Source organism: Clinocottus analis, unplaced genomic scaffold (genome assembly GCF_023055335.1).
Source record: "Clinocottus analis isolate CAN_PGR_092001 unplaced genomic scaffold, fCliAna1.0.p SCAF_18, whole genome shotgun sequence".
NCBI classification, from domain to species: Eukaryota; Metazoa; Chordata; class Actinopteri; order Perciformes; family Cottidae; genus Clinocottus; species Clinocottus analis.
Window position 1 is genome coordinate 12,041,014 of NW_027175909.1, and position 13,198 is coordinate 12,054,211.

The following is a 13,198-nucleotide window of genomic DNA, read 5'->3' on the forward strand; positions in this document are numbered from 1 at the left end:
CAAAGGTCCTCTTCCTGCTCCCGCTGTCTCGGCCTCATCCCTCCCATCAGACTCAAACACATTGACTTTTACAACCTCCTTCTCTCTCTTTACCCACCATCGCTCATCCTCCACCTGAATTCCGATCGACTGGAATTTCGACTGCTCCTCCGTCGGCCCTCCTTCCTCTGGGTCCACCTGAGATGGAGGGGAAGAGACCGTCAAACCGCAAGCCGGAGGTTTTCCCTCCGGAACCGAACACACGCTCGTCCACAAACCTGGATCCCTATGGAGAGGCACTTGCGGAGCGCTTCCCTCTGCGCCTTGCTGTCTGTGGAGACGTGCGTGACGGCAGAGGTGGTGGCGGTGGCAGTGATGGTGATTGTGCTGTTGGTGACATGCTGGCTGGCCGGGCCGTGCACCTGCGCGTTAGCCGCCTCGATGGCCGCCGTCAGGGCCTTCATGCTGTCGATGCTCTCCGTGGAGTTGGACAGGCCCGGCTGGGAGCTGATGCCCGTCCGCGCGCCGGAGCCCCCGTCCATGTAGGCGTCCTGAGCGGACTCGGTGCTGCTCTGCGCCGTGATGGATATGAAGGGTTTGGACGGGGTGGTCCGTGGTGGGACCGGGGGAGGCGTCTTCTTGTAGGTGGTGATGCATGATGACACTGCAGGGAGGAGAGAGAAAGATGAAAAGTATGAATAGAAGTATACATCTCAAAAATGTGTTCAACAAAAGATAAGTGTAACTGTCAACTATTTTCCATTAGAAGTTCAGCTCACTTATCACAGGGAGCGTAAGAGGAGGAGGAGGAGAATAGAGCCTGTTTACATTTTCTTCTGCGGTTCTGGATGAAGCGGTATAAACTCTGGGAAAATAACCCAAATAATGTCATATAGTGACATCATCAGGGTTGTCTCAGATTGGACTTGCAACTTAACAATTTTAACTGAAAACCTGTGTTACAAACTGGGCTTTTCTGAGGCAGGGTTAAGTTGCATTATAAGACATTTAGGATAAAGTGTTTTTAAAATTAGACCCACACTCAAAACTAAAAGTCTGGATATCGCAAGTGCTGCAATTTCAACCAGCTGTCTCTTGTGAGTTCCCCAACTTTATAGATGTGCAATCACTAAATTATGGAAATACGCCTTTAATGATCCTTATTGGTAATTTGGAAAGCAAATAATGGCAATAAAGATAATAATATAATTTAAAGAAAAAGATATTGAGCAAATTCTACATAATAACCGGCAACTACATGGCAGAAGTTAGGATAAATTCGTGAATTAAAGCAGTGTTATGCAACATATTGTAATTAAATAATAGATTTAATATAGATTAATGACCCTAGAGGAAAAATACAGTTGACCACAAGGTCTTAGGTCTCCGTGTTGGAGTCAAAATGGACAGTAGATTAGGGGCAACTTTAACAAATCAGAGCCTCGTCTAGTAATAGGATTAGTATGTCAGCCACTTGACCCACTGATCTAGATGGTTAAGCCCTCTACGCACTTACTGTCCACATCCAGAACAATTTAATGTTGCAGAAAGTAGCTCTGCGTGCTTGTGTGCCTTGCTGTTGCTTGTTTGAACGCATAATTGCACAGAAGTTCAATTCAATTTCTAATAAAGCACAGAAGTTCAATTCAATATCGTAGAATTCCGCGAGAGAGCTAAGTGCACTCCGAAGGCTTTGCATTAGATCCAAGCAAATAGATATTAAAAAGCATCATAGTGCTGCTCAGATACACTCTTCCTCTCAGGTTACAGCTACATGTTCTACATAAACAATGGAGCCTCTCACACACTGATTCAGGAGGCTGGATATAGAAACATGCCAGCAGGCAAAAAAACATAAAGAAAGACAAAAACAGCCACCTTCTGACTACATTATGCTTTGGAATCTCCTTCCTGGCTTGGTGCTGTCATCAAAACTAGGTCTCACTCTCTCTCTCTCTCTCTATCTCTCTCTCTCTGCTCTGCACCAAAAGTAGGACACCGGGTTTCCTGGATCTCATTTTAATCCGTACAAAAGACAAACATCCTACCGCGGAGAGATCGTTGTGTCTCTCTCTGTGTGCGGCAGACAACTGTTGCCAGACACACCCAGCACGAGCAGCCATGTCTCAAACTATTAGCACAGGATGTTGTTTGCCTTGTTTCTCGCCATCTCATTGACAGCTACAGACGGGCCCGAACAATAATAGTGGAGGTGAACAGAGGGCTGACTTCATCCTCGGGGTTTGTCAGAGTCATCCACTGCTCTGCAGCCACCCTCCTCCTGCCTCGCCAGCAGTGATTGGGTGATCTCAGACCAGATTTCTGTCAGGTTTTGACAAGCTGGAAAGTCCTCAGACAGGATGAATGCTGCGCTGAGATGAGATCACAGTTGCTTGTAGGAGTGCCTTTGATGGTGAGGTAGCATACCACAAGAAAGACAAAAGGAGGTGACTTACTGTCTCCTCTTCTACAGCTAAATGTCCTACATTTAGGGAGATACTGTATATGGAGGAATGACGCGCCGCAGACGTCCGAGCATGTCGCCATATGCAGCACTGCTTGAGCTTTTCACAGGTGTCGAGGGAACATGACCGGCATCCAGGGGTAAGCTTCAGAAAGGTCACTGAGTAAAGACCCAGAGGAGGACAAAAAATACACTAGTGAACACACATGCACTCACACAGAGGGAGACGGGGCGAGGTCCTGCCCCTATCAGGCGTGGAGGTTCAAAGGATAGAATGTCAGCCCCCTTTCAGAGCTTCTATCCCCTGAAGTCATCTAAAAGTCACGTTGTGCATCTCTGTGTGTGTGTGTGTGTGGGTGTGTGTGTGGGTGTGTGTTCCCCATCAGGCCCAGAGAAGGGTTGAAGAACAGAGGGTTTTCATCCGCTCAATAAAGCGCTGTATGCAACGGGAGACGACGCGCCGCGTCCCACCTAGCTGTCACTGCGAGAGCCAGACACGCCGAGAATGACAGGGGAGGAGGAGAAGGGGGGGGGGGTTGAACGCCAAAACAGGTTAAGTAAACAAACTCAGGAGTCGGAACATGCCCACACACAAATGTATTTGCACACTGGCCTGCAGACATGCACACGTAGGCACGGAGGAACACAAATAACATTGACACAACCCAGCTCAACGTTTCAAGCTCTCCACATCAAGGGAGACCACAGGCTTCCTGCCACTGATATGCTCTCCATTCATCAGGAGCCGTTGTCAACAGTGACTTGGCTCATGCCTGCGACTTGGATGCAAGTGTGTGTAAAGATGCGTCATCAAACATTGAGCAAAGTAGATGGATTTGAGTTCCTTTGCGAGGCAAAACTACTGTCTGTCTGTCAATAGCGAGGCGAAAGCTGACCAAAACAACTGTCCTGATAAAACAGCAGCCAAGTTTCCAGTTGCCAGAGAAATGATAAGAAAATAGTTTGATCCTCCTGCAGCCATGAACGTATTCGACAGCTACACAGCCTGGACCTCCCACGCACACAGACAGTCAAGGACAAAGTGAAGTAGAAATGTGACGCAGGATCCCAGCAGAGCCTCAAGAAGGAATGTGGAAAACTCTCTGCACCCACCACAAACACACACCGACGAGCACACCAAAAAGTTTTTTCTGTCAATCCATAATATCAGGTTAGTGGCACTTTGATCACGGAAAAAGAAAGACATCATTCATATATCTTGTGAAATGAGAACAACTTCCTCACTCAATGGAATTGTGGAATTTCATCTGTTCCCTCACAGAGGTAGGTGCAGCCTGCTGCGAGCATTGTCATCCCAAAGAGAAGAGTTTGTGAATGACAAAACTCTAGTGGCTCTCTGCCAAATCCCTCTTTTGACAAATACTTCAAAAGTCCCATGCCGACAAGTCGGTGTGAATAGCAGTTCTTCTTGGCAGGGCGCTCCCCCCACCTCTGGGCTTCATAATATCAAAGAAAGCCTCTTCCCTCCCCTGAGACAAAGCAATGGCTTCATTCACTTTGCTTGCCTTCGGAACAAAAACAGATCTGCTTTGCTACCTCTTTTTGGGGTCTGCCGATCACTGAGTCCCATTTGTGTGTCTGCATAGGTGCTTCCTTCACTGAAGCATCGTGTTGGTGTTACTGGACATATTGAAGGGAAGGCAGCTGCCTTGTAATCTCCAATCTGTCGATCTGTGTGATAGGCCACTTCAAAGAGCGGGCGGTTTGGTTTAGGAGGTTAGCTAACAGGAACGGGCTCCCCCGCGCGGGGGCCGAGAGCAAATCCACCACCGTCCAAACAAATACAAAAGGCCCGGAAAGGGGGCGGTCAGTATGGGGGAAGAGGGGGGGGGGGGCATTGACAGCTGAGCCCAGCTGCACTGTGTTTGGGATGAGGGTCTGCCAGAGGGGAGATGGCAGAGAATAGCGAACAGTGAAGAGGAGCTGAACAACACGGAGGAAGAGGAGGAAGAGGAGGAGGAGGAGGAGGAGGAGGAGGACCGTTGGGTAAATCAAGAGAGTTGCTGCCTGGCTCCGTCTGTTTGCTCTCTGTCCATTTGTCCGTCTCTCTCTCTCTCTCTCTCTCTCTCTCTCTCTCTCTCTCTCTCTCTCTCTCTCTCTCTCTCTCTCTCTCTCTCTCTCTCTCTCTCTCTCTCTCTCTCTCTCTCTCTCTCTCTCTCTCTCTCTCTCTCTTTCCCGATCCCTCTGTCACAAGCGCACAGAGAACCAGCTGGAGTCCTTTGTGGTGGCGTCGCCATGGCGACACAGCGCAACGTGAAGTTTACCGGGAGGCTTGGCGCTTTACCAGCGTCAAGCGGAGGGGCTGCTTCTGTCGGCCATTTGTTTACCTTGACAGGCTACACTACAGCTGCACTGACACGCACCCAAACACCAGCCAACAAGGAAAACACAGCAGGAGTAACGGGTCACCGCTAGCGTGAATTAAAAATCAAATAAACACCAGGATAACGGCAGAGTGGGGACCACTGGATGCCACTGTGTTGCAAATGATTTTCCGATAATGTTTTCTGGAACAGAAGCAGGAGCTGAACTTAACTTAACTCTCGCAACAAGTTTGTCTTGGATCCCTGTCAACAATAAAGCTCGTCACTGCGTTTCCATGGCAGTGTCCTGCGATGACAATGAACTGAAAGGTTCACACAAGTTGACGTGACACTGCTGTTGTGAACAACAATGCAGAAATGCAAGGTGCACTCTAAGTGACTCAACATGGCCTCCGGTAGGCTCTTGTGAGTAACTGTAAAAAAAACACACACACACACAAAAGCCTTGAGTCTCAAAGTGTAACCGAAGATAGCAGGTTTGTTGCTCATCACTGCTAATACTGCAGAGACACAACAAACGCTGCACACAGCGGATACAATGGTCCATAAAAAGTCTGTTGACAGCCTTCTGAGTCACCTGAAAGTCTCCCTGAAACCCTCATGTCAGTCTACGCCTCACAGCCACCAGAGGTCAGAGGTCACCAGAGAGGGTTTCTGCTCTCCAGATGCCTGAACTCTCTCAGACACAATAGCTCACTGTGTGCGCCTGTGTGAGCATGTGTGTGCATGTGTGTGCTGAGGGGAAGGTGGCAGTCAAACCAGGGCCTTTTAAAGAAGTATATTTAGCGTGTGTGAGTGGCTGTTGGGGAGGGAATTCTGAGTGGAAATGGTGCCACCAGTGTTGTAAACATCCTGCACTACTGCAGCTTTAAAATTGTGTGTTTTTTTCTTCTTCTTGAGTTAAACATAAGCATGCAAAGCCTATCAGCACGACACATTTGTGAAATATGCCTCCGGTGTCCTCAGACCAACAGTGCTATCAACAAAGCCGTGTGCTCAGCGTGCCCTTTTTGACAGAAACCCGTGTCAACAGCGGGTAACTGCTCTGGCAGGCTGCAGTCTCCTGAATCCTCGGATAACACTGTGTTTACAACTGTCAGCCAACGCTAAATCTGGCAGGCAGCTACTTACTGTTAGGCAATAGATTCACTTCACTTAACCCACTTTTCCCAGCTTCAAGTTCATAGAGAGCCTGGTTACCTGCATTCCTCTGTTATGCCTTGGAGTTCTACTCATAATGTCAGTCAGTGACAGGCAGGGAGAGACATGCTGAGAGTTCAAAAAAAACAACAACAACTAAAAAACATTAAAGATAATGGGGCGGGAAAACAAAAAGCGAGAGTTGACTTTCAAAACACACCTTATTCATATGTAAGATCCATACTGCCTTGAAGATGCCGTGTTTGGAAGTCAACCAATGTGACTGGGAAGTGACATCACTAACTGATTGTTTTATACTGCTCTAAAATCTCAAAATAACTAACAATTACTCTAACAGCAGTGTACTCGTCAACACTGTAAATAGCAACTAGATGACATTTGTCATACTGTTGGGTGTAATCATCTTGGATTTTGTTTAAATATGTGATCCCTAAATTCCTCCATGTACAGTACTGAAGCATGTGAGCTAATCTCCTGAAGACTTTTCTTCTGGTGGTAGTTTACTTATTAGACCTGCTCTGTGACGGCCGTGGGCCTTTTCTAGTGTTGTTCGCTCTTGGCAAGGGCTTTACCCTGACTGTTGCACAACCACGTGAAGAGACACCTTCGTCTTTTGTTTCTGTCCAAAAGATCTGCCTGCAGGGGGTTGAAAGAGCATAGTCACTCAACGTAAGAAGAGAGGGTGAGAGATAAAGCAAAAAACAATAGAGAGAGAGAGAAAAGCGGATGAGGAAGAGAAAAGGGACAGAGGATAGGTTTGCCGTGTGGTTTCCTTCAGTTCCTGTACATTCCAGCTGCTTTGTGGGGCATGAACCTGAGCATTAGCTCCAGCGCTAAAGCTAACACGCCCATACAACTCACGCATGCTTTCACTGCACCTATTTCCCACAGCATTGCTCACCGACTGACTGAGACTAAGAGTAGACTGTGCAGAGTGACACATCGTATGTGCCGACAATGACAGCAGGGGCAACTGGAATAAGCTGTCCGCATACCTATAAACAGAATCATGTAGCTAGCTAGAGATCAGTTAGTCATTTAATTAAACTGGCTTTGTGCTTGAGCATTGACTACGTCTACATAAATCGCGTTAATGTTAAAGAACACAGAGATAAAGATAGAGTAAAAGAAGACGAGAGGACAGAGTCTTAATGGTGGTATTTTGTGTTGCTAAGTGGATAATACAGCCCACTTAGGCCAGTGTCTGCAACACTAAAAATACTCTCAACAACACAGCAATGTTGCCACCACACTGTCTCCAAGTGCTAAACACAGCTCCCTGATAAAACATGACAGACTGTCCACAAGAACGGAACTTCTGTGAATTTACGGACGAGTACAGGAAAACATAACCGCAGGCATGGGCAGTGAAGTATTCTGGGACAAAATAGCAAACACACACAGCTAGATAGACAAAAAGACAAGTGGCTGACACACACACACACACACACACACACACACACACACACACACACACACACACACACACACACACACACACACACACATACAGGAATCAGTCTTAAGTGAGAGGGCTCAAACACAATGCCGATGTCATGTCATTACATGAAGGATCACTGCTTGCTGCAGCTGCTATTTACATATAAATGCAGCAGAATGTGGTTAAAAGTTCACTTCTTCTTTCCATGGTTTATATGCAACAAGCATATAAAGCACATGTGGATTAACTCCAGAGGCAAGAAGGCTCGAACTTGATTCACAAAATGACTAGGCACGAAAAGAAACAGGAAAGCTGGCTGACGCTTTTTACAAGCGTTTGAGTTTACTCTTCCAGGAATGCCGTGAAACATTAGCGTCGGGTGTTGTTTCACAGTCCTGTTTTTTTTCTTCTTCTCCCTCCCCCCCCTCGCATTCCTTCCTCCATTCGTCCTGTTTGACGTTCTTTGTCCTGACCACTTGCACATGGAGGGGAAAGGAGACACTGGCGGGCTTAATCCACCGCCAGAGGCATGCTAAAGCCATCTGGGCCCAAAACCAAATTTTGCGTCTCCTATATGAGAGGAGGAGCGGGGCAGGCGGAGGAGGAGGACGGATGGAGAGAGGGAGGTGGAAAGTTAAACGAGAGAAAGAGGAAAAGTTGAGGAAAAAAAATAGGGGGAGAGAGAGAAAAGGTAGGAGGAACAAGAGGAGCTATGGGGGGGATTTGGAACAAGAACCAGGCTACACTGACGCATACTATCTTTTGTGGTTTCCAGTCCTGACCCTCTGACCCTATACATCCTGTCGAAGGGGTGGAGGAGGGGGGGAGGGGGGGAGAAAGACGAGATGGCAGCTATAGGCACTGGCTGCATTTGTGTGTGTGTGCAGCTGTGTGTCTAAAGTAGCGAGCAATGGAGACAGCTTGTATCAGGGTAAATATGAATATCAGACTAGATGCCACAAAGCTCTATCTGTCCCTCAGGTGTGATTTTTCACACCCCTCTTCCTATGTGTTTACATCCACTCCCCTGCAGAATCTTATGGGGGAGGAACAATAGTCTCTCCAACATTCCCACTCTCCTGCCGAGAGCACTCGTTTGTCTCCTGCATTCCTTTCCCCATTCATCTCTTTCTCTCTCTCCCCTCCTGGATAGAAAAAAAAGAACTTTACATGGGGGGGGGAGGGGGTCTGTGAGTGTGTCTTAAAAACCTCTGAGTGGAGTCAGTACCCCTTGAACACAACCTTTCCCCCTCCTCCCTTTCCTCCCCGTTTTACTTGGGTAGTGAAGCAGCAAAGCTCAAAGAAAGGGAGGAGAAAGAGGAGATGCATTCTTTCTCTCCCTCTCGCTGTCTCTCAGTGTGTACCGGGGGTGAGCTGTGGCTTATTTTTAATGACTGGTTAAAAAAATAAAAAAGAGGGAGGGTTGGGTCTCTTCCCCGTCGGCCGCTTACACACAGACTCACACACACACACACATTACTGTAGCAGAGTCTGGGACTTTCACAGAGAAGTCTTTAATTTGCGCTGGGGCCTGGCCTCCCACACTGCACAGCCCAAACCACCCACTTACAGCCATGCACCATTCCTAAGAGTTACTTCAACATACTCCCTTACCCTGCTGAACAGTGAAAGCAACGTGAACCACACAATTTAGCTGTCAAGTCCAAAAACTTTCAACATCCTGTCAAAGGGAGCAGAGCGAAAAGCATGTTTGTCTTCATGCCTGCTCGGAGGATATTTAACTCCATGGCCTAACCCCTCTTGTGTTTCTCATTCGCCCCGGTGCTTTGAGTTTGCGGGCCCTGCCTTGCCCGGCTTTAGCATGCAGGAGCCATGAGGATCATCCACAGTAAACACAGAGGAAATCCTTTCGGGGCTTTGCGTTTTCCTTTGCTCCTTCTGATGCCAAAACACAGACAGGAAGAGCAAAGAGGGAGGAGTGGGACGGCCCCTACCTGACAGAGCAGCCCCTGTCCACCTGATCAGACACGCCAAACGTGCCGTTTACATCCAGGTAATCCTTGAAGTAAAACCAGCCTTCTGCTGAGCAGGAAGCTGGTGGATGTGCTCTTTCTGCAGAGTGGCGAACAGCAGGGGTCCGATGCCGCAGACATTCTTTGTGTTTGCCGTAGCCCTGTCAGTTCCTCCCTGTGCCCTTGTCTTCTGCCTTTTTTTTTATTTTTCAAACTCAGGAGCGCAGGAATCAATGACATTCCCTTCCTGTGTCAAAAGACAACCAAACGCCACTCTTCCACCCTAAATAGCTAGAATCAAAGCATTCCAGGCCGTAACAAACTGGGACCAATTAAGTCGTAAGTAAACATGGACACCTAACAGCCACCAACAAAAGCTTTGAGCGGATACTTCCTATTGACTCCTATTCTGCTTTAGAGCATGTCAAGGCAGGAAATAACTGTTGACTCAAGGTGTAGAAATGCACACTGATTTCACAATCTTTATACTATATCAATATTTCAATTGTGGCAGATATTCAACAACTTCTTCCAGGTGCAAATCATCTGCACAGGTTACTCAGGATGACATTGCACCAGAGCGTCAAGTTGTAGGCCTTATTCGGGTCCATACTCGACACTTGCAGTTGAGATTTCACAAATCTGACCGGGGGGGAAAGCAGCTGAGGCGAGGACGACATCTAGTGAAAGATTTTGTATTGCAAGTCAAGAATTCTCTCTTTCCCCTTGCTTACGTCTGGATCACAGCTCCATGATTTACTTCAACATAAATTTGACATCAGACACACTAGAATTAAATGACTGCGTTCGGCAATTCAGCGCAAGTGACACATTCAACTGCAACCGTACATACTGGAATAATAGGTAGTAAATCCACAGATCCACAAAATGTTATTGACTAAATTATATCCGTCTGCATCGGTTTATCTGATGACTAACGCCCTGAAACTGACATTGAGCCGTATAAAAGAGACGCTGAGTGTTTTTTTTTTGTTGCCCCGTGTCAATGACAGAGTGCAAGTTCCCACTGGCTCACATTCTCAGACAGCCGTGACAGGATGAAGTAATTAGTGAGTGGCTGACACACCAGCATGGTTGGGATTTATCTCCTCCAGGAAGAGAGATAGCCAAATCACAGTTTACCCACATCGAGGCCCCCAAGTTTCGGAGCTTGATCCCGCAGCTGCAAACAGAGAAGCCATACACAGACACTTTAACACTCTCCAGTCACATGCGTGCACACACGCTCAGAAGCAATCGAGGTATCGGCGCCTGCCGCTGCTGGTGTCCTACTCCTTTTTTCCTTTTTTTTTTTACTCCACATGTACGCAGTGCGTGCGCTAGTGTGTCACCGCATGCCTCGACCGAGCTCTTGCTTCCTGTCAAACACACCTACTTGCAGCATCAAAAGCGGGATGACAGCATCATGCAGGTGTGTGCGTGTGAGAGGGAACAAGAGAGAGAATTGGAGAGACAGATGACACCAGAGTGCTGTTTAATTTACATCCACTCTTTGAATAATAATTCCACCTTAGAGGATGGCAGCTTTGATCCACTGACACACAGGTGTATTTCACATGCAGCGGCATACGCTGCTAAGGCAGGGCTTTATCTGTCCCTGTAATTACCGCCAGAGCATGGAGACCTATCCTGTGTGTGTCTGTGTGTGTGTGTGGGACTGAGGAACAGACATGGCAGGAGGGATTGATGGAGCTCAAAGGAACATTCCTCCTCAATGAACAATGTTTGATCTCCATGTCTCTCAGGCATATGAACATCAAGCAAAGTATGAACGTCAGTCATGATTCACATCTCATTTCCTCTATTTCTGTCTTCTGGACTCAAAAGTGTCACTGAAACTTAAGACCCACTGCGAGTCTAAAATAAGGCCTTACAGCAATACCACAAGATGAAACTTTTGAGTTGCTGCATATTCAGAGACCACATCAGAAGGCAAGCTCGATGTATTGTAAAACTGGAGATGATGCGCCCTCTTGTGGGGATGAACCTAAATTGATTTTTTAAAAATAGGAAAGAATTACTGAAGAAAAGTCAAACATTGAGTGGCATTTATCACTAAACTAAACGTTTACCTCAATGATTTTGAGAGATGATTTTAATTTTGTTTTATATTGTTTTTCGTACTGCGAACCATCTTGTAATACTTCAGTAAGATTAAAAATTAAAAACGGATTTTTAAGATTTGGAATATGGATGATGAAGAAAAAAGGCCGTTATTAGGATTACCTTCAGCTTTTAGCATGTTTGTCTAATTTTCTAGTATTGAAATAATAAATATATTGTTATGATAATAATAATATATTTTGGTTTTGTAAGATGATCAAAAATGTTCTATTTATTCATACGTTTGATTTTGCTGGTTGAAGTGTGCTTTGCAATCTCATGTGGGATGAGTGAAATGTTTGGCACGACATCAAAAGCTAACCGCAAAATTACAAGTGAGTCTCTGAGCATTGCATCAGATATGTACAACAATTTATTTTATTTATGGTGCCGACTGATTTTATGAATCTGGTCGAGACTCTTTTTGAGCTGATACCCCAAAAAATGTTGTATAATCTCAACGCTCTCTTTTAATGCTATTGATCCACAGCGGTAGCCTCGGCTCGCCTCATGAAAGCTACTCATCATTCACAGTTATTTTCTTTTGCACTTGCCTTTGTTTCTTACAAATACTTTATTGATAATATTGAAAAGCTGGGGATTTAGTTCATGCGCTTCATCCGCATTCATTTCCCAAATGATCAACTTTGGTAAAACATTTGATGCAATATTCAGTATTGAGAGCCAGGAGAGAAAACCATGTTGTTAAGCAGTTGGTAAGTAAGGACTGGATCAGCAACACTGAGGCTCAGTGCTTCATAGCTTAGCGTGTAGCTGTTTTAATTAACAACCTTATTTTCACCTGACCTCTTTGTCTTTGTTCTTCTCACTCTGTTCTACTTTTTTAATGTGGATTATGAGAAATCTGGAGTTAACTTTGCCCACAGCACAGAGGAATTAAGAGGCTGATGAAAGAGGGAAGTTAAAAGACTTGAAGTGAGTAAAGAAAAAAGTAAGTGAGAGAGCAAAAAAAACATTAAATATGCAGGAACTTTGGTCCGTTCAGTACCCGTGGAGCCAGAGAGACTGTGTTTTGGAGTTGTCTGTCGCCACATCTCCATCCAAGGTTCCTGTAAATGTGGACACCTGATACCTTCAATGGATGACTCAAGTAAAAGTGTCTGCCTTTCCCTCGGCAAGTACTTCTGAAGCTTAACATGATAATTGCTTCTTAAAAGACAGAAAGGGGCCACCTGTTAACAGGGAGAGTTGCTGGGAAATATATATGACCGGAAAAGGGACAGTACATGATGGAGAAAGTGGGGGAAAGACTCGTGGGAGTGAGATTCAGCAAGACTGTCTCTCTCAAATAAAAGCCCACTGAAGGGAGAGGATGAGACCGAGAGAAGGAATGACACAAATACCAAGAAGAGAAATACTACAAGCTGCGGATACAATGAACCTGAGACCAACATAAAGTACAACTTTACATATTTAGCAGCTTCCACATAGAAGAGCACGAGCAACATAACATGATTACTGGTAATACTTCACCAATGCAACCGCTTTCTCTGATTATTACAAACGTCAAACAATAGTTGGGAAGTTCTGGGATTTCTCATGGAGCAATATAACAGCGATGATTTGTATTTTATGAGGGTCTGCAATACGATTTGTGTCACGTGGTTGTATTGATATATTGAGTAAATTTGAGCTTATAAACTAGTTGTTTTTAAACTTTGCTTTTTGTACAAATTAAACCGAGATGTCC

The 13,198-nt window shown here is 45.9% G+C and overlaps 1 protein-coding gene across 2 annotated transcripts in view; it reads right to left on the minus strand.

Annotated features, from left to right (window-relative positions):
* The window catches only part of dlgap1b (discs, large (Drosophila) homolog-associated protein 1b), an 80,036-nt gene that overhangs the window by 7,228 nt on the left and 59,610 nt on the right, over window positions 1-13,198 (minus strand). For both annotated transcript variants that reach the window (XM_068581449.1, XM_068581450.1), the window contains exons 7-8: window positions 258-643; window positions 98-177 (exon numbers count right to left, since the gene is read on the minus strand). In XM_068581449.1, the coding sequence (XP_068437550.1) occupies window positions 98-177; window positions 258-643 (466 nt within the window). The remainder of the gene's footprint in view (window positions 1-97; window positions 178-257; window positions 644-13,198) is intronic.